This window comes from Dendrobates tinctorius, unplaced genomic scaffold (genome assembly GCF_039654945.1).
Source record: "Dendrobates tinctorius isolate UK_male_01 unplaced genomic scaffold, ASM3965494v1 ptg000060l, whole genome shotgun sequence".
Lineage (NCBI taxonomy): Eukaryota > Metazoa > Chordata > Amphibia > Anura > Dendrobatidae > Dendrobates > Dendrobates tinctorius.
The window spans coordinates 66,794,079-66,814,637 of NW_027361728.1; the positions used below are offsets into that span (position 1 = coordinate 66,794,079).

Here is a 20,559-nt window from a genome sequence, read left to right on the forward strand (position 1 = left end):
CCCTACACCCCAGGCACCTGCAGCGGCATCTCAGAAGTCTTCGGAAGAAAGTCCAGTGGTCTCATGGTAATGTCTCTTGAAAATACCATAGAAATACCTCTACCCATGCTCATGTCACTGCTAGCTGATTTGGCACTATCTGAGGACACCTGGCATGTGAGTACACCAATCATACAGTTATCTAAGGGATTGATGGCTAAGGGTTTAGAGACTCATACTTCCTTGAAGAGTCAGAATAGTATCAGTTTAGGCACAGGTAGCAAGGAGTTAAATAGATGGGAGGGGCACAGAGCAGAGCAACACACAGCAGGGAGATATAGCAAAGGGACTTCCTGTTTAGAATCAGACACCAGGCAGTCTGCCCAAGGGGCAGAATGCATACAGTGAGACAGTTGCAGGCTGTGGGGGATAAGTCTGCAGATGGCAGTAAGGGCCCCCCCAACTGAAGAGTAGTACAATCGGGCACCAACTCAACAGGATCGTTCCCAAAAAGGATTTGGGGTCTATGACCGGGGTGGGAGCAGCTGAAATGACGTTCCCAGCACCTTTCCCTACTGGAACCGGACGAGAGACTGACAAGGAGCAGGTGATGCTGAAGGTACAGATAGGACACAAACTGTCCAAAGATGCTGCCTGGATGGCAGAGGAAAGGAGAGTGCACTGCAGACAGGACAGAGTCTAGCTAAAGGTATGAATGTCAAGAGTAAAGAGAGAGAGAAATAACAGAGATACTAGAGTTTGCCCATATGGCAGAGGAAGGGAAAGCACTGGAAGTGTTGCTCTGTGTGAACTGTGCTGATGATGTGAAGAATGCAGATAAGAAGATGTCTCTGTATTTGAAATATGCTGTCTGTGAGATGAATATGCTGCTGTCTAGTAAAGTTCAACTGTTGGAAAAGAACTGTGACTTTGTGGTGTTTCAAGGAACCTGGGAGCCAGAAGCTGAAGTAACAGAGGTAACCAGCTGTATAGCAGTACCAGGACTTTATTTTTCTTTTCATTTACAAGGTGCCAGGGTGCTCTCTGACTGTGCCTTGGTGGACTCGGCTAAGACTACCACCCCACGCCACCTTGTTACACCTACACCAACATGACGACTTCTTCCAGCCACAACTTGTCTGTAGAGAGAATACAACAAAGACATATTTGACTTCTCACATTTCCAACACCATCCCTGTCTAATCCCAACCTGCACAAACTACTGAAACCCCAATGTTGAGATGCTGCTGCCATATGTGACACTATTAGTCTAAAAGTGTGTGCAGGACAAACATGCTCTTCTTCCCTCACTACTAAAACAGGTTCACTTTTCCTGTATTTTAAGCGCACAGAACGTTCCAAGCACTGATGTGAACAGTTTATGTGTAATAATTAGTATGACATAATATGCACGGTTTCATAGAATTTAATGTATGGATGACGCATGTGTACTTTGTTAAATATGTAATGTGTTGTATTGAATATAGGGCCAGTATAAGTATAAGAATAGGACAAAGAAATAGATATAGATGGGAATGGGGAAGAGCAGTTAAAATATATAAAGAACAGCCCCAGTTTGGGAGGGCAAGGATAGTTATATGGGGAAACACTTCCTGGATTTAGTCAGAGTTGCACAGCTCCCCTATACATAGTATGATGGACCCTCAGCTCCCCTATACGCAGTTTGATGTCCCCACAGCTCCATTATATACAGAATGATGGGCCTGCAGCTTTCCTATACCAATGTAATGCCCGCACAGCTCCTCTATGCACTGTATATTGAGCCAAAATCTCCTCTATACACAGTATGATAGGCACACAGCTCCCATATACACAGAATAATGGGCAAACAGCTCTCCTACACATAGCATAATGTCCCCACAGCTTACCTATATGTAATATAATGAGCCCAGAGCTCACCTATACAGAGTACAATGCTCCCACAGCTCCCCTATACACAGTATATTGGGTACACAGCTCCTCTATGCACAGTATAATGGGCCAACTCACCTATACACATTATGGTGGGCCGACGAAAGGCCCACAGCTCCCCTATACACAGCTTAATGTCCATACAGCTCCTCTATGCACAGTCTGGTGGGCCCACAGCTCCCCTATACACAGTATGATAGGCCAACAGTTCCTCTATACACATGTTTAATGGGTCAACAGCTCCTCTATACACAGTATAATGAGCTCATAGCCTGCCTATACATAGTATGATAGGCCCACAGCTCCCTTACACAGAGTATGATGTCTCCACAGATAACCTATACACAGTAAGATGGGCCCACAGCTCCCCTAAACATAATACAATGCCCACACAGCTCCTCTATATACAGTACAATGGCCAACAGCTTGCCTATACAAAGTATGATGGGCCCACATCTCGCCTTTCCACAGTATGATAGGCACACAGCTTCCCTGTACACAGCTTCATGTCTCCACAACTCCCCTATACATAGTATGGTGTGCCCAAAGTTCCACTATAAACAGTATTATGGGCCCACAGCTCCACTATACACAGTATGATACCCTCACAGCTCACCTATATATAATATGATGTCCCAACTGCTGCCCCAAAAGAAAGTATATTAGCACTCACAGTAGTCCTCACAGTGAATAATGGCCCCACAGTAGAATGCACACTGTGTAATGACCTCCACAATGTATAATGGCCTCCAGAGTAGTCCCAACACTTTATGATGGCCCCCTCAGTAGCCCTCAAACTGTATAAAGGCCCCTGCATTAGCTCCTACACTGTAAAATGGCCCACACATTAGCGCTCACAATGTATAAGTGCTCACATGGTAGGCCTCAAAATGTATAATGATGCCCACAGTAGTCCCCAAATTGAATAATGGCCACCACAGTAGTTCCCACACTGTATAACGGCCCCCACATTAGCCCACACTCTGATGTCCTTTGCATTGGCTGCAGGACCAGACCTTGTACCCCAAGGCAAACACAGCTACATGAAATGGGAGTTTCCCATCTTCTATACAGGGTTACCAACTGTTCAAAGATCAGGGCAATCGTAAAAAGGCAGGTATAAATTAAGAGCAAAATCTGTACACTTTTGGTGACAGGTCCTCCTTAATATTGATATTGTTAAAATAATTGCCAAAAAAAGTACAGTGTCCGGTATCTATTTGAAACTGAAGAAACGTACAGATAATTTTAACTGTAATTATCATCATTTTACAGTGAATGAAGATGATGTTCCTTATCAGAATTATGGGCTGTAGACATGGATCACTTATAATCAGAATGATTTATTATGGTTTTACTATGGGACAGTAAAAATATAACCTGTCTGTGATTTTTTGATAAGCTGTCCAGAAAAAATAAAAAGTCATGTTGGCAACCTTGCATTCATAACTCATCTGGCTTATTAAACAGCGCTGCATATTGCAGAATGTGCTGCAATAAATGACAGAATATAACCTGTTGATCACTGTAATAATCTTATATCCCATAAGCTGCCCGTCCACCGTAGAAATGCATCTTGTAAACAGACGGAGATAATGGGACTCACAGATGTATTTCTAAAGCAGTGGTTATTTACCACCACAGGATTTATCTAGGAGATGCATCTGAATATCTGAATTAAACTAGAATTATCTAAATAACATCATTTTTTTTTTTTTTTTAAACAATGAGTCTGAATGTAAAAGATGATTCAGTGACAGAACCCGTACAGAGCTGAACAGTTGTACAATGAAGCTCCAGTAATTTTCTGAGAGAAGATTGCGTACATCACCCTCGTGCTTCTAGTTCTCTTCCTATTGAGAGCCTTAGGCAGACTCCACCCTCCTGCAGCTCCGAACAGACTGATTCAAAGAACATCTCACTCTACTACCATCCTCACTGAGCAAATACGCTCCGGTCGTATCTGGTCCTCAACCATCTCCACAATCGCCTCCTCATGTTGTGCGGGATGACCAATTAATGGATGGAGATGCTTCTTCCTTCCCCTAGCCATCCTGGACCTAAGAGCTGTGGACGCTTCTATAAGGCACGGTGCATTTCCCAAGAGTGCAGCTCTGGAGCACCCTTCTCCTCTACCTAATCTGCAGCCTAAATGGAACTTTTACTACAGTGAAGCCTCAGAAAGCAAAATCTGGAAAATGGTCATACATCTCCTTCGGAAGGAAATTTAAGGACCCGTAGAGTAGTATGGATGCCTGTACTCCAGTAACCTGTATACATTAAGAGAATATACAATCAAAAGCAATGTCTGTTCCAACAACGCTTCTGTATGCCAATAGCACCAGCACAAGCACAAGCACAGAGACACCAAAGTCCCCGGCGACTAGTAATAGATTTCTTTTTTGTCTTACATTGACCATGACATTAATTGTGTTGGTGAGCAGCATTTATTCCCTGGTGTCCTTGGTGAGGATAAAGAACCGGTCTGTGCTGTCTATGTTAGTGGCTTCCTTATGCGTGGACAACTTTATCTGTGTGGTACCGGCGTCTATCTTCATGGTAAAACAATGGACTAATAATCCACTTTCTCAGACCTTGTGCACGGCCTCAGCTTTCATCTACCTGTTTCAGGGAGTATCAAGCAATTTAAAGGCATCTATAATAATTTCCTACAACTTCTGCACAGTTTCCAAACCAGCAAACTATGAAACTACCAAAATGCCTCCTAAGATATCATGGGCGATTGGCAGCACATGGCTTGTTAGCTTGACAATAAGTGCTTTTCCTTTTTGTGGTTGGGGTGCTTACAGTGCCACATCTTGGGGATGCCTTATAGACTGCACCAGTTCTTACGTGCTGTTTTTATTTGCTTTTTACTCTCTCTGTTTTTGTGTTCTGACTGTCTTCTCTGTCCCTCTCACCCACCAGTTGCTCTGCTCGGACAACCAGGAGCATCTTCTATATTTGAATTATAGAGATATTGCAAAAGGTTACCTAACCCCTAATACACCTTTGGGCAGCAACGCCTCGTCTATGTCTCCAGATAATCCTGCTGGAAAAACCTTGAAGAATTTCAATGAGAACTGTGTGAGCTCGGAGGCTATGTACAAGAAGAGTCTGGGTGACGATCGCCACTGTACAACAAGCTCCATGAGAGGAGGCAGGACTGTGACCGTACTCTTTGCTCAGAAGCGCTTTTCCCTGATACTTGCTCTGACTAAAGTCATTCTCTGGCTTCCCATCATGGTAAAAACATGCTCTTTCATACTACAATACAGTGTCAATATATGGCTTCACTATTCTCTATGCATTGTTAAGCATTTTTTTTGCATTTGCTACTAAGATACGAAATAGATAGTAGAGATGACGAACCTACTGATTCGGTGAACAGATGTGGCTTTGACAGAGTTAAATGCTTGTGGCATGCCATTCTGTAATGTTCATTGAAAGTAAAAGCCCTTTATTGCATTTTTTTATGTGTCGGCAACCTTGGCATGTCACAAAGGCATTGCTCCAACGGTGAACTGCAGGAAATATATGTTTTATTAAGCACTCGCCTGTCAGAGATGGCTGCAATGCTACATATTAATGCGAGCAGATGTTTCTTTAGAGGAAAAGGTTAATTAAACAGGTTCAGAGTTAGCCTGGCTCCAGCGTAGAAGACATTGACGAGGAACATTATGCAAATAATAAAATGTAAATAATAATGAGTTTACCATAACTATCAGTGGCAAACAATTCAGGAGCTGGAAAGCACAAGTGTAATTTAAAGAAAATCATAGTGAATGACGCAAGTTTGTCCGCCACCTTTACAAAACATCTAGAAACCATTTTTATGTTTTTTTCCAGTAAATCCAGATGCAACATCTTTTATCTGAAAGGGATATTCTAGTAAGTAGAAAATTTGGTCCAGCTGCTGAGACCCCCACCAATCACCATTCCAATCATTTTCTAAAGTGCTCGGCTATGTCCAGCGGGATAAATGGAGCAGCGGTTGACCATGCGTTCTACCGCCCCAGAAAGTGTGATCTGTGGTGGTCTAAGTGGATGGAGCCCAACTGATCAAGAAATTATCATAAATTCTGTGGACAGACGATTACTTCTTCTAACAGAAATACCCTTTGATTAAACCATCATCCAGTCCTAGAAAGCTGTAGAGCAGGACATCCACATAACTACATCACTGCAACATTTTCAGGAATAATTGAATACACCACCTGCAAATGTTTGCACAATTTAAAAATCATGTTTTTCATTAATGAGCCCTACTTCCTTCATGCTATCCTGAACTTGCTGCTTAAAGTGTAACCGTTGTTTTAATTTTTATTTCAGAAATTAGTAGTACAAGTGATTAAAAAAAACTTTTTTAATGTATCTTATCAGGGAAATCTGCTTCTTTCTCCTCCCAGACTGAGCTTTCATTCTCAATTCACAGGTAAAATCTGTATCATCTATGAAGACAGATTGCTACATTACTGAGATAGGAGATGGCAGTTACTACTGATAAGATTCTATGAAGAGGGGAAGGAAGAGCTCTGCCTGTAGCTTCTTCCTCCTCCCTCCCTTCTCCATAGAAGCTCATCAATAGCAAATGCCATCTCCTATCTCCGTAATGGGAAAGTCTGAATACATTTCAGCTGTGAATTGATAATTTTGAAAATGATACATCAGTCCAGGAGGAGACGGAAGCAGATTTTTTTCATAAAATAAGTCACAAAGTTTTTTATTCTCATATGTAGGAAATAAAAATACTTTGCACTGACAAAGGGCAAAACTCCAAAACATCATGCCTGCAAATTGAGATTCTGATTTGTTTTTTATCCTAAGTCACATTTCAAGGTCCGTTAAAGGGTCGATAGTGACTTGTAGGTTTCCTGCTTCCAACAGGTGGCGCTGTAGAGTTCAAGTCCTCTTCCTCTCTGAAGAGGCAATTTGCATATTAATTAACAATAGAAACTGAAACGACGATTACACTTTAAGGTCAGATTCAGATGACCATAGACCTATGTTCCATGGAGTAACTTTCAGCGGATAGGCCCCATTGCAAAATATCCAATGGGCCCCCCCACTGACACAGGTCTTTTCATATTGGGCAAAGGGATCTTTGAGATCCCCTTAGGCTTCAGGTGCAATCCCTGCAACTATTGTAGTTACACTCCTGCCTATGTGACTACATTGCTTGTCCAGCTTTGGTATAACTGTGGATGAAACAGGTGTTGTGGCCATTGTATGGATGCTATAATGTATCATTATGGCTGTGTGAAACTGGCCATGGCTTGTAGTAGAAAAAGCACTTCACACGTACCATCAGTGTGTTCATTCCAATGTGCCAACATAAAGGTTCTGTGTCGATCATTTGTTTGTTTTTTTTTAGCTACGTTGGAGGATCAACATCTTTTAAGATTTATCATGAATACCTTATGTGACAAAGGGCCTGCCATTGTAAGTTGTGCTTATTGACATCGGCTGTTGACGGAGAAGTTTGTTGTGCTCAGTATAGAAATGGATGAACAAGTGTATTGTCCTAGATCTAATGGTTGGAGATTGTCCTGTGTGGAAACAAAAAATTGCTTTTAGTAAATGCAAAATTAAGATGACAATTATATACAGTGATTTTGGTGCCAACGATGTGGGTCGCCCTCCCAGGGCTGTGGGGTACTTGGTGGGACGTGTCACAACGGCGGTGACCCGGACCGTGGCCCTAGGCGCCCAAGTAATAGGGATGAATGTACTTAATGGAATGAAATAGTTTGTGACGCCACCTGTGGTGCTCGGCAAGGGAGGTGTTAAGCCGACGCTGCATGCAGATCCTCTGGGACAGATGGTATGGTGCAGCAGTGATGGTATAGCCCTCCACAGGCAGGGCTGATGTCTCAGGGCAGTGTAGTTGTAATGGTTGTCAAGAGGCGCAGGCAGTGTAAAGGATCGTACCCAGATGTAGTGGTGCTGAGCGGATTGGCGCGAGAATGAATGGAGGACACCGAGGCTTGCAGTTCCAAAACTTTACTCACAGTCTGCGGTACACAAGAGTGCCTGCCTCCGGGCCGTGTCCTCCGGGTCAGAGACTCAGCCAACCTCCAGGCCAGATGGAAAGCTCCTCTCCAACACTCCGCCAACATGTACCTTTCCTGAACGACTCCTCTATTGCGCCTTAAAGTGTGAAGAGCTCCAGTACCGTGGTACTCTGGAGTTCCTCTTGTCAAATGTTCCCAAGAACTCTACTCATATGGCAGACAGCTGTAGCCTGCTTCGGGGACTCCCTTCTCCTGAGTCCCGGCTCTCTAATCAGTTGCTGTTGTGCCCCAAGTCATAGATGGGAGTAGTGCTTTTACAGCCTACTACTCCACCGGTGTCTGCTGCAGAACCATAAGTGTCCATACAACCTCGGGGACCAGGCCCCGGCCTTGCACTGAGAACCTATAGGCAGGGTTCCACTTCCAACCCACGTCCTCTCTGTTCTCCTTACTCCATCGTTCCGTACTGATCTTTCTCTCGCTTATGGAAGCTTAGGTTGCAGTTCTATGTCTTTCTCCTTCTTTCCCTTTTCCGTGCCAGCTGGCTCAGATCACTGAGGCAGCTGCAGCACTCCTTCCTCCATCCCTTCTTCCAGGGATCCTCACTTCTGTCTGAGTGACTTCTTACCCGCCTGACCTTCCGCCAGACTGAACCTCTAATCCTACACTTTCCCACTCTTTTATATATCTCAACTCCACCCACCTCCCAACACATTCAGTGTTCCAAGCAGGGAACCACCAGAGAGGTGCTCTGCTATTCTCTAAGCACTGAGCCGCAATGTGGTTGTGCAGAACTACCCTGTTGTGTGGGGTGCGAGTGTTGGAACATGGAAAGGAGTTCCCACCTTACCTGGATGGTGGGGCACTACACCTTAGGAGAAGGTGCAGTACCTCTGTGGCGACCGAGCCTCAGGGGCGCCACATACCCCCGTTAAACACAGCACATCCATGGGCTGCAAGACAACAAAGTTGACAGTACAGGAACATACAAAATTTTATAATGCTGCATAAACATTTCTTATACTAAAATTCCTAATATAGGAGGCATTGTTTCTTGAACGTTGCAAACAATTCTTAATTAACTATCTAAATTTCAAGTCAAAAAGTGCAATTTTTCATACTTTACGCAATTTTAAGTGCTATTATCTGTGACTCACTATCACTCCAGCATTATTCAGCTTTCCTTCTCTAGTACACGTTTCCTTTCTCTTTCTAGTGTACATTTTCTATTCTCTTTTAAGTGACACCTGTGATACCTGGTTCACCATTCACATTTTCAACTCTTTATTTAAATCTCTCATTTCAAAACATTTCTCACTCTATATAAAAGCCATATACTAACTGCCCACTCTTTCCTCTTGGCCTTCAGAGAGCACTCCTCCCCTGAATTCCGGTTCAGAGCTCCCCTTGCTGGCCTGGAGTGGAACTGTGTTGCGTATATGGATCCTGGTTACTAATACTCTCATAAGATACATCATTATCAAAATTACTTTTCATTAAAACTTTCAACAATTATTCTTGCAAGTGCTGGACACAGCTCCCAGCCGGGATCTCTTGCAGTGTCCTTTCAGGTAGACATCATCTTCACAAAGTGTCCTTATATAAAATCTTGACATCATCTTCGCAAAGTGTCCTTATGTAAAACCAAGAGAGGGCACCCAAAGAGGTGCAACTATTTACAATAAAAGTTTTGGATCATACAGCGTTCATGATCTCCTCAGTTCCAAATGTAGAAATGCTGCCAATCAAACAGGGCAACTCTGGGAAAACCAAAAATTAAACCATGATGAGCAAACAGAAAGGCACAACGGTGCTAAACAAACCCTCCTGGGTCACGAGAGTTACTGTAAATTCACTAATGCTGGTCCCCTCCTGGGGTTGTGGAAGCCGATTGGGTACCGCTACCAGAGGTGGTATCTTCATCTTGATTCTGGTTTCTGGCTAGACGCATGTATTCTGCCTCCCACAGGGTGAGATAGGGACTGGTCGGGGTAATGGAAAGGGCCATTGAAACATCTACTGCCTGCGGGGATGGCGCATCCACGGACAGCACTGCTACTGCTGATGGCGATTCAGCCGGTGCCGTCACTAATTCCTTGGGATCTGACTCCTCAGTGTCCATTGGGACTTCAGTCAATGGTACTGCAGTTGGGGATCGTCAGCTGAGGTCAACTGGGCCATTCCTATCCGTGCGTTCCGCTCCCAAAGCTAAGGTCAACCCCGGGGCAGTAATCATACCTGGCATTTCCAGCCGCGGTTCCGGCTCCGGGACCTGGTGGTAGATGGCAGCAGCTGCAACTCCCGGAGTGACTGATGGGATGGACCGCAGTTGGATCCATGCTGGGGCCAGGCCTGTCTCGGCCGGGGTCGTCGGTGGAGGCCGGTGCAACAGCGCCCGGTCCAAACGGAGACGCGGTCCCAGCCCTCTGTTCTGCTCCAGAGCCCTCATATATCTCCTCCGGATGGGACTCACCCTATGGCACCATCGGTTGTAAGGTGGTGGTGGCAGCTGCAGAGGATGGATCAGCGGTCGCAGCCTCCGCAGGGGCGGCCTGGGAGCGAGTGACCTCTCCTCCCCCTGTTCTTCTGACTTCTCTCTTTTCATCATGGCGTTCTGGCATTCTTCATCCTGCCTCGGTCCCCTTCCCGCCACTGGCTTCTTCTGCCCCTCCTTTCGGGGGCGGCGTCTTCTTCCAGCACCTCCATACCAAGCCAGTATACGAACCCCTCGGGGGGTGGGCCATGTCGCTGTCACATAGTAATTCAGGCAGGGGAGGCCCAAGACTCTTCACGGTCTTTTCCTAGGACCTCCTATCTCTTCACGCCCTTCTCCGCGCCAGCAGACATTTTTAATATTCATGTCACAGTCCACCAAATTGGGTCTTCCACACACCAACAAATCGCAGGCACACAGAACCCGATGGCATCGGGTCTCGTCATCCTGTTCGTGACGCCAAGTTGGGTCGCACTCCCAGGGCTGTGGGGTACTCGGTACCGGGCCGGTGTCAGTGGGACGTGTCACAGCGGCGGTGACCCGGACCATGGCCCTGGGCGCCCAAGTAATGGGGATGAATGTAGTTAATGGAATTAAATAGTTTGTGACGCCACCTGTGGTGCTCGGCAAGGGAGGTGTTAAGCCGACGCTGCATGCAGATCCTCTGGGACAGATGGTATGGTGCAGCAGTGATGGTATAGCCCTCCACAGGCAGGGCTGATGTCCAAGGACAGTGTAGTTGTAATGGTTGTCAAGAGACGCAGGCAGTGTAAAGGATGGTACCCAGATGTATGGTGCTGAGCGGGTTGGCGCGAGAATGAATGGAGGACACCGAGGCTTGCAGTTCCAAAACTTTACTCACAGTCTGCGGTACACAAGGATGCCTGCCTCCGGGCCGTGTCCTCCGGGTCAGAGACTCAGCTAACCTCCAGGCCAGATGGAAAGCTCCTCTCCAACACTCCGCCAACATGTACCTTTCCTGAACGACTCCTCTATTGCACCTTAAAGTGTGAAGAGCTCCAGTACCGTGGTACTCTGGAGTTCCTCTTGTCAGATGTTCACAAGAACTCTACTCGTATGGCAGACAGCTGTAGCCTGCTTCGGGGACTCCATTCTCCTGAGTCCCGGCTCTCTAATCAGTTGCTGTTGTGCCCCAAGTCTTAGATGGGAGTAGTGCATTTACAGCCTATTACTCCATCGGTGTCTGCTGCAGAACCATAAGTGTCCATACAACCTTGGGGACCAGGCCCTGGCCTTGCACTGAGAACCTCTAGTCAGGGTTCCTCTTCAAACCCACGTCCTCTCTGTTCTCCTTACTCCTTCGTTCTGTACTGATCTTTCTCTCGCTTATGGAAGCTTAGGTTGCAGTTCTAAGTCTTTCTCCTTCTTTCCCTTTCCCGTGCCAGCTGGCTCAGATCACTGAGGCAGCTGCAGTACTCCTTCCTCCATCCCTTCTTCCAGGGATCCTCACTCCTGTCTGAGTGACTTCTTACCTGCCTGACCTTCCACCAGACTGAACCTCTAATCCTACACTTTCCCACTCTTTTATATATCTCAACTCCACCCACCTCCCAACACATCCAGTGTTCCAAGCAGGGAACCACCAGAGGTGCTCTGCTACTCTCTAAGCACTGAGCCGCAATGTGGTTGTGCAGAACTACCCTGTTGTGTGGGGTGCGAGTGTTGGAGCGTGGAAAGGAGTTCCCACCTTACCTGGATGGTGGGGCGATACACCTTAGGAGAAGGTGCAGTACCTCTGTGGCGACCGAGCCTCAGAGGCGCCACAGATGTCTGACCAAATTTGTATTAAAGGGAATCTGTCAGCAGGTTTTTGGTACCTCATCTGAGAGCAGCATATTGTAGGCAAAGAGAAGCTGAATCCAACGATGTATCACTTAGATTACTGGGTGGATTGATTCTCACACAATCAGAGCTTTCAAATTTAGCAATGTTACAGAACTCGCCTCCATTAGACTCTGTGTACAAAATCCATAGACAGTGAGCTGCTTGTCACAGGAGGGGGTGTGGTTGTACCTGGAATCGTGTGACTAGCTAGTAACAGCAATGATAAGCTCCTGGTGCTAAAACAATCATTGCAGGTAAGAAAAACCTCAAAACTTGATAAGAGAGGCATCCCTGAAATCTGTGTTTTAACCCCCTACATCTTGCTGTCTTCAGCTTACATAGGAAAAATATGCTGATAGATTCCCTTTAAGTTTATGGCATTGATTAAGAATATGACTTTGGTTTTGCCAGATTGGCTCTAGTTTCTGAGATATTTAATAGTTAATTAATTAATTACAGAAGAATTCTGTCTTCAAGAAGTCTTTTTTATAGCATTGTAAAACTACAAATTGAAATACAAAATAAAGTAATTATATGGGATATTTACCTAAGACGCTGTTAAAGAGTCAAAAGGCTGAACAGAAGGCCAAAAGCTATTGCATTTGTTATCACACACAGATGTCATATTGTGGGAATGCATTATTTTCATGGGTGAAATCTCAAAAACTAGAACCAATTCAGCAAAAGTAATAGGATTTTTTAATTCATCACCCTCAAAATACCCTAAATCCACTCTAAAAACTCTGGCACCTGAACAAAAAATGTTCTCTCCCATTTAGAACAGTGTTTCATAAATCTGTCAAGCTCTTTAAATGGGTGGCCTAGGACCTATATATTGATTAAACATCCTTAGGATAGGGCACCAATTTCAGATGGTGGGTGGCCTCCACCTAGTCTGATCACCAATCCGCATTTTAAAGCTTCCACTGTGACCAGGTGTACACAATATAGAGAGCATGAATATAACGGGAGAGTATAGTCGTGGCCAACCTCAGGTACTCCTGCGCTCTGCTCCTATTGAAGATATTGTGAGCTGGGCTGCTACTACACAGAGAGCTGTGGTGTCCCGCCTTCCACCAGTCACATAAAATGCTAATCGTGGGGTGATGATGAGCTCCCATCAATCTGATATTCATTGAAAAGATGCAAATATTGAATCAGATTTTTTAATTCCTTTTACTCACTGGCTTCTAATGCATGCTGAGGCGGTATAGACTCCTTGGATTTCTCTATCAGCATGCAGTGCCCTGCCCATCTGTAGGCTTACAATAGCAGAATACAAATGGAATAGAAACAAGCAAATGACAGAATTTTAATTTGATTTTAAACTATTGAATGATTACTGGAATTTACTGTAAGGGGGAAATGGCAGAGTCCCTTTAAATTAAAGACTACTCAATCCAAGATTTTGGTGTATCATTGGTTAAAGGGGTTATCCATGACTATTTATTTTTTTTACTATAAGCTCAAGAACTAACAGGCAGGTAGTTGCTGACTACCTGCTTGTTGTCCTCGCCACTTATCTGTGGGAAGCCAGCAGTCAATCACATTGGTAGTCACGCTCGACAGAGCAATCTGGAAAAGGAAGATCTTCTCTGTTGACGTGGAGCAGCAGAAACGCCAACAGGAGTGGTCAGTGACTGTTCTGATCTGGCGCCTGGTAGAACAGGAAGGGAGTTAACTCTCTTAAAAACTACTTGCCTGTTAGTTTTTAGGTCCATAGTAAAAAAAAGTAAAATAGTCCTCTACAACCCCTTTAACTAACACACACAAGTCCTTACACGCCCTACTTAATTCTACTTTATATAAAGCCGTGCTGTTCTGTCTTACTCTAAGCACTTCCAGTGGCCAAAAGTCAAACCCCCAAAGATCTGACATATAGAAAATATAAAAAGTCTACACATCCCTTTAAAAATTCCACATTTTTGCCTTGTAAAAAATCATACCAAGAAGAATAATTTCAGAACTTTTTCAAAATGTAATATCACTCATAATCTGGAAAAAGAAAAATGAAGAATTAAAATAATGTAGTTTCAAAAATATGCACACACTTAAACTAACAACTCGTACTTTGTTGAAATACCCCTTGAATTTATGATAGTCTCTTACTAGAAAAAACTATATTCTGTCAGCATGGGAAATCTAGAATTGGCAATTTTGCCCATTCTTTCCTGCAGTAGCTCCAAATCTGTCAGATTGTGAGGGCATCTCCTGTCTACTGCCCTCTTCAGGTAAACTGCAGCATGGATTTTCAAATGGATTCAGGTCTTGGCTGTTGATCATGCTGAAAGATGAAACCCCTCTTCATCTTCAGCTTTTCAGCAGAGGCCTCAAGTTTTTTATGTAAAATTGACTGATATTTGGAACTTTTCTTAATTTCCTCCACCTTGACTAAATGGTTGGAACGGTGGATCTGCTGAAAAACAGCCCCAAAACATAACACTTCCTCCACCAAACTTATCTGCGGGTATGGTGTTCTTTTGGTGATGCGCAGTGCTGCCTTTGTACCATACATACCTTTTTGAATTATGGTCAAAAAAGTTCATCCTTGTTCTCATCAGACCGCAACATGTTTTCCCACATGCTTTTCCATGTCTTGATGTAAGTTTTGGCAAAATATAGCAGAGCTTGGATGTTTTGATTTTTAAGAAAAGACTTCCATCTTACCACACCACCCCACAGGCCAGACAGCATGAAGAACACAGGAGATTGTTGTCACATACTGTACAGTACACAAACAGTACTTGTAACTCCTGCAGCTCTTTTAATACCATTGTAGGCCTTTTGGCAGTCTCCCGGAACAATTTTTTTTCTTGACTTTTCATCAATTTTTGAGGGAAGACCAATTTTAGGCAATGTCACTCCTGTTCCATATTTAAGCCACTTCTTGAGAACAGTCTACTGTTGTATTTTTAACGCCTTGGAATATTTTTTCACCCTTCTCCTAACAGATAACTTTCAGCAATGAGATTCATTTGCTGTTTTGTAAGCTGTTAATAGACCATGGCTTTTGCTGTAAATTGCACCTAAAAATATGGCAGGAAAATGCTGCTAGAACAGAGCTTTATATGGGGTTAATCAGAATCACTATGTACTGACAATTCCCATCAAAAATTTTAACATTTTTTATCCTTTTAATATATTGCAGTCATCATATTATACAGCAGTATGTACTTATGACTGCTCATTTTGCCTTTCTATCCAGCAAATGTTTCTTTTTTCCATTAGATCTATGACAATACATTAAAAACAGACTAGCTGAATCATTCTAAGCTCTATGTAGAAATAGGGAGGTCAATTTTGTCTGTATGACACTAGTCACTGCAAAAGTCAATGGCAGGGGGAGGGGTGTAGCATCTGGGTCAGGAGTTGAAGAGAGGAAAGATTTCTGCAGGGGCAAAAGACTTTCTGTTTCTACATAGTGCATAGAAGGCCGAAGAATTAACTTGGTAGAAAGACAAAGTGAGCTAGTGTAAGTTCTAGAGATGACCAAGCCCCAAATGCAAAGGTCAGGATTCGTGCCAGACAGCTAGTGTTCGGTACTGAACGCTGAACATGAACTTTTAACAGGATACTAAGTTTGCAGTTCAGGTTCATATGCCCAATAGCATTTGTTGAAAGGCTACGGTGCAGCCAATCAACAAATTTTCAGCCTGTGGGCTCTTCCTGAGCTATTACAGCCATACCAAATATTGACATGGCTGTGATTTATGGGCGCAACACGTATAAAATGCCAGATTACAAGTGCCACCGCCAGTCTACTCTGATTAGTGCAAGGACAGGACGCAGCTGGATTTAGGGCAAAATTAGACTGCACACTCTGCAAAAAAGCCTCTGTGTTCTCTGCACATGTCTTAGTGGGAGTACTGTGCCTTTAAGCCATTGTATGTACTCTGAAACCATGTTTCTGGTAGTACTGTGCCATTAAGTCACTGTGTGTACTTTACAACCATGTCTGTGGGAGTACTTTGCCAAAGAAAACTGTGTGTACTCTACAACCTCAATTGTGGGAGTACTGTGCCTTTAAGCCTCTGTGTGTATTCTGCACCCCTATATGTGGGAGTACTGTGCCTTTCAGCCTCTCTGTGTACTCTGCACCCCCCACCTGTGGGAGTACTGCTCGAAAAAGATGCTGTGTACTATGTAGCCATGTATATATGAGTAGTGTGCCAATAAGGTAATTCTGGAAGTGTTTTTAGGCACACTATTCGCACAGAGATACAGACAATATACTAATACTAATCGTACAGACAATGGTACAGTAAAATTATGCTTTGGCTCACAAATGGCAAAGAGACGGCTACAGAGTAGATTTATTTTTAGGCACACTAATCATATAGACACAGCTGTACAGTAAAATTATTTGTTTGGCCTACAAGTGGCAAAGATAGCTACAGAGTTGATGTACTTTCTAGTCACAGCGACACAGTAAAAAAGATTTTGACCCACAAATGGCTGCAGAGTAGAATTATTTATTTGGCACACTACTCGTATAGACACAGCTGTAGAGTAAAAATATTTTTTGGGCCCACAAAAGGCAAAGACATGGCTGTAGAGTAGAATTATTTTTTGGCACACTACTCATTTATACATGACTCCACAGTACACAGAGACTTTTTGGAACAGTACTCCCACAGGCGTGAGTACACAAAGAAGCTTAAAAGGCATAGGACTTCTACAGGCAGGGGTGCAGAGTAGAAAGAAGTGGCAGCAGATTAGAATGATTTTTTTGGACCAAAAATGGCAAAGACACGGCTGCAGATTAAAATTATTTTTTGGCCCACAAATGGCAAAGAGATGCTGTAGAGTACTAATTTTAGCACACTACTTGCAAAAAACAGCTGCAAAGTAAAATTATTTTTTTGAACCAAAAATGTCAATGAGACGGCTGCAGAGTAGAATTACTTTTCAGGCACACTACTCATATATAATTCCAAAAATTAGGAGAGGATTAAATAAAGGTTGTGGCTGTGGTGGTGCTGGTGTAGCTGCTGCAGGGATAGAACATGGCAGTTCTGTGCCTGCTACGTGCCCAAATGAAACACCTTCCTCTGGTGCATGCAGCGACAGGACGTTCTGCGTAATTTTGTAGGGCTGAGTACTGCAGGGTGTTGAAAAGGTGTTAGAGTGGATGGCTGAGAGTGCCTCCAGTTCCTTTGCATTTTCACTCACTCGGTCCACTGCAGAAAATGCAGAGTTGGCACTAAGGACCATGGTCATCGTACAGTGGGTACAGAAAGTATTCAGACCCCTTTAAATTTTTCACTCTTTGTATCATTGCAGCCATTTGGTAAATTCAAAAAAGTTCATTTTTTTCTCATTAATGTACACTCTGCACCCCATCTTGATTAAAAAAAACAGAAATGCAGAAATTTTTGCAAATTTATTAAAAAAGAAAAACTTAAATATCACATGGTCATAAGTATTCAGACCCTTTGCTCAGACACTCATACTTAAGTCACATGCTATCCATTTCCTTTTGATCCTCCTTGAGATGGTTCTACTCCTTCATTGTAGTCCAGCTGTGTTTAGTTAAACTGATAGGACCTGATTTGTAAAGGCACATACCTGTCTATATAAGACCTCACAGTGCACATTGCATGTTAGACCAAATGAGAATCATGAGGTCAAAGGAACTGGTCAAGGAGCTCAGAGACAGAATTGTGGCAAGGCACACATCTGGCCAAGGTTACAAAATAATTTGTGCAATACTCAAAGTTCCTAAAAGCACAGTGGCCTCCATAATCTTTAAATGGAAGAAGATTGGGACCACCAAAAGTCTTCCTAGACCTGGCCGTCCAGTCAAACTGAGCAATCGTGGAAGAAGAGCCTTGGTGAGAGAGATTAAGAAGAACCCCAAGATCACTGTGGCTGAGCTTCACAGATGCAGTAGGGAGATGGGAGAAAGTTCCATAAAGTCAGCTATCACTGCAGCCCTCCACCAGTTGGGCCTTTATGGCAGAGTAGTCCGACGGAAGCCTCTCCTTAGTCCAAGACATATGAAAGCTCGTATAGAGTTTGCTAAAAAAACACATGAAGGACTCCCAGACTATGAGAAATAAGATTCTTTGATCTGATGAGACGAAGATAGAACATTTTGGTGACAATTCTAAGCGGTAAGTGTGGAGGAAACCAGGCACTGCTCATCACCTGCCCAAAACAATCCCAATAGTGAAACATGGTGGCGGCAACATCATGCTATGGTTGTGTTTTTCAGCTGCAGGGACAGGATGACTGGTTGCAATTGAAGGAAACATGAATGTGGCCAAGTACAGAGATATCCTAGATGAAAACCTCTTCCAGAGTGCTCTGGACCTCAGACTTGCCAAAGGTTCACCTTCCAACAAGACAATGACCCTAAGCACACAGCTAAACCAACAAAGGCGTGGCTTCAGAACAACTCTGTGACCATTCCTGACTGGCCCAGCCAGAGCTCTAACCGAAACCCAATTGAGCATCTCTGGAGAGATGTGAAAATGGCTTACCACCACCATTCACCATCCAGCCTGACAGAACTGGAGAGGATCTACAAGGAAGAATGGCAGTGGATCCCCAAATCCAGGTGTGAAAATGTAAAAACTTGTTGCATTATTACCAAGAATAATACTGTACTAGATCAAAAGGGTGCTTTACTCAATATGGAGCAAAGGGTCTGAATACTTATGACCATGTGATCTCAGTTTTTCTTTTTTAATAAATTTGCAAAAAATTCTACATTTCTGATTTTTTTCCAGTCAAGATGGGGTGCAGAGTGACAATTAATGGGAAAAAATGAACTTTTTTTTAAATTTACCAAATGGCTGCATTGAAACAAAGAGTGAAAAATTTAAAGGGGTCTGAATACTTTCAGTACCCATTGTACTTCCACCTCACTTTCATGCAAATCAGACCATCAGTATAAGCCACAAGTAATGCAGCAGTCTCTTCTGCTTTTTGATTACTCTGTTAGCTGGGGTTCCATGGCCCATCCTCTTGGCCCTGCTTCAGAAGTCTAAGAGACTGAGAGCACTGAAGCCCAACCACTTGTCAGGTTTGAGGATGAAAGCGTGGGAGGGCTAGTGAACGTGGTTATTGGAACACCGCAGTACATTTCAGAGGATGACAAAACAGTTGCCAACTGCAGCATCTTTCTGCAGTGTGCAGTCTGGCAAGGAGTGAAGGGTTGAGGAGTGGGTGAAAGATGATGCGAGGGACGATGAGGTCCTAGACTCTATATGGAGACGAGGACATCCTAGTGACATGTGCAGTTCAGAGGAAAAGGAGGTGGCCACGCTGTCCCAGCAACACAGCAAAAAAGGGTTCATGGTGCAAGGGTACAGCATGCATTCCCTAGCAAGTATGTCGATTGCTAGTGCCCACCACACTGCTGAAATCAGCACATCAAAAACAACTCAAAAGAGCAGCATGGCTTGGCATGTCTTCAGGGAATGTGCTGATGACAAGTGATGACTGGTTTGCATGCTGTTCTGTCAGAGCCTGAAGAGAGGCATACATCTTAATCTGAGCACCACCTGTATGACAAGGTATCTGAATTCCAAATATGAGGTGAAGTGGAGTACACACTTTAAAAATCATGACCGATCTGAGCCTCCTCCTGCTTTGCTTTGGTCTCGGTCTTGTCCTTGCGCTCACGATTGAAAGGCCCACCTGCCTCCCCGCAAAGTGAGGATGTGACATCATCACCACCACCAGCGTTACCAAGCATCTCCACTTTGTCCCATGGAAGTGTTCAGGTTTCCATCCCCAAAACCCTTGAGAAAAAGAGCCACCCATGAGCTATGGTCCTGAATGATAGTATTTACAAATTACTGGCCTTTGAAATGCTGCCATTTGAGCTGGTGGAGAAGGATAGTTTTAAAAAACTGATGGCGATGACTGTCCCACAGTATGTTGTTCCCAGCCACCACTACTTTTCCAGGAGTGCCATGATTGCACACACATGTTGCGGACCAAATAAAGTGTGCACTACGTATCATCATCAATGGCAAGGTCCATATAACCACCGCTACAGGTACCAATAAGCAGGTCCAGGGATGTTACATCTCCCTAATTGTCCTCTGGGTAAATGGAGTGGTGGCTGGGACAGAGGCGGAAGGCGTTCTAGCCCATGTCCTACCACCACCGAGGATTGCTGGATGTTTCTCTCTGCATGTTGCCTCTTCCTGCTACTCTGCTTCCTCCACTGTCTCCTCATCCAGTCAAAGTAAAACCTGCACCACTAACTTCAGCACAGCCAGGGTGAAACGACAGCAGGCTGTTCTGAAACTGCTATGTTTAGGGGACAAATCACACAAT

The 20,559-nt window shown here is 44.0% G+C and overlaps 1 protein-coding gene across 1 annotated transcript in view; it reads left to right on the top strand.

The window, feature by feature from the left end:
• The first annotated feature begins 3,670 nt into the window (after positions 1-3,670).
• The window catches only part of GPR149 (G protein-coupled receptor 149), a 168,492-nt gene continuing 151,603 nt past the window's right edge, over positions 3,671-20,559 (top strand). Inside the window, exon 1 of the mRNA XM_073579027.1 lies at positions 3,671-5,157. Coding sequence (XP_073435128.1) covers positions 4,216-5,157 — 942 coding nt within the window. The 5' untranslated portion in view covers positions 3,671-4,215. The remainder of the gene's footprint in view (positions 5,158-20,559) is intronic.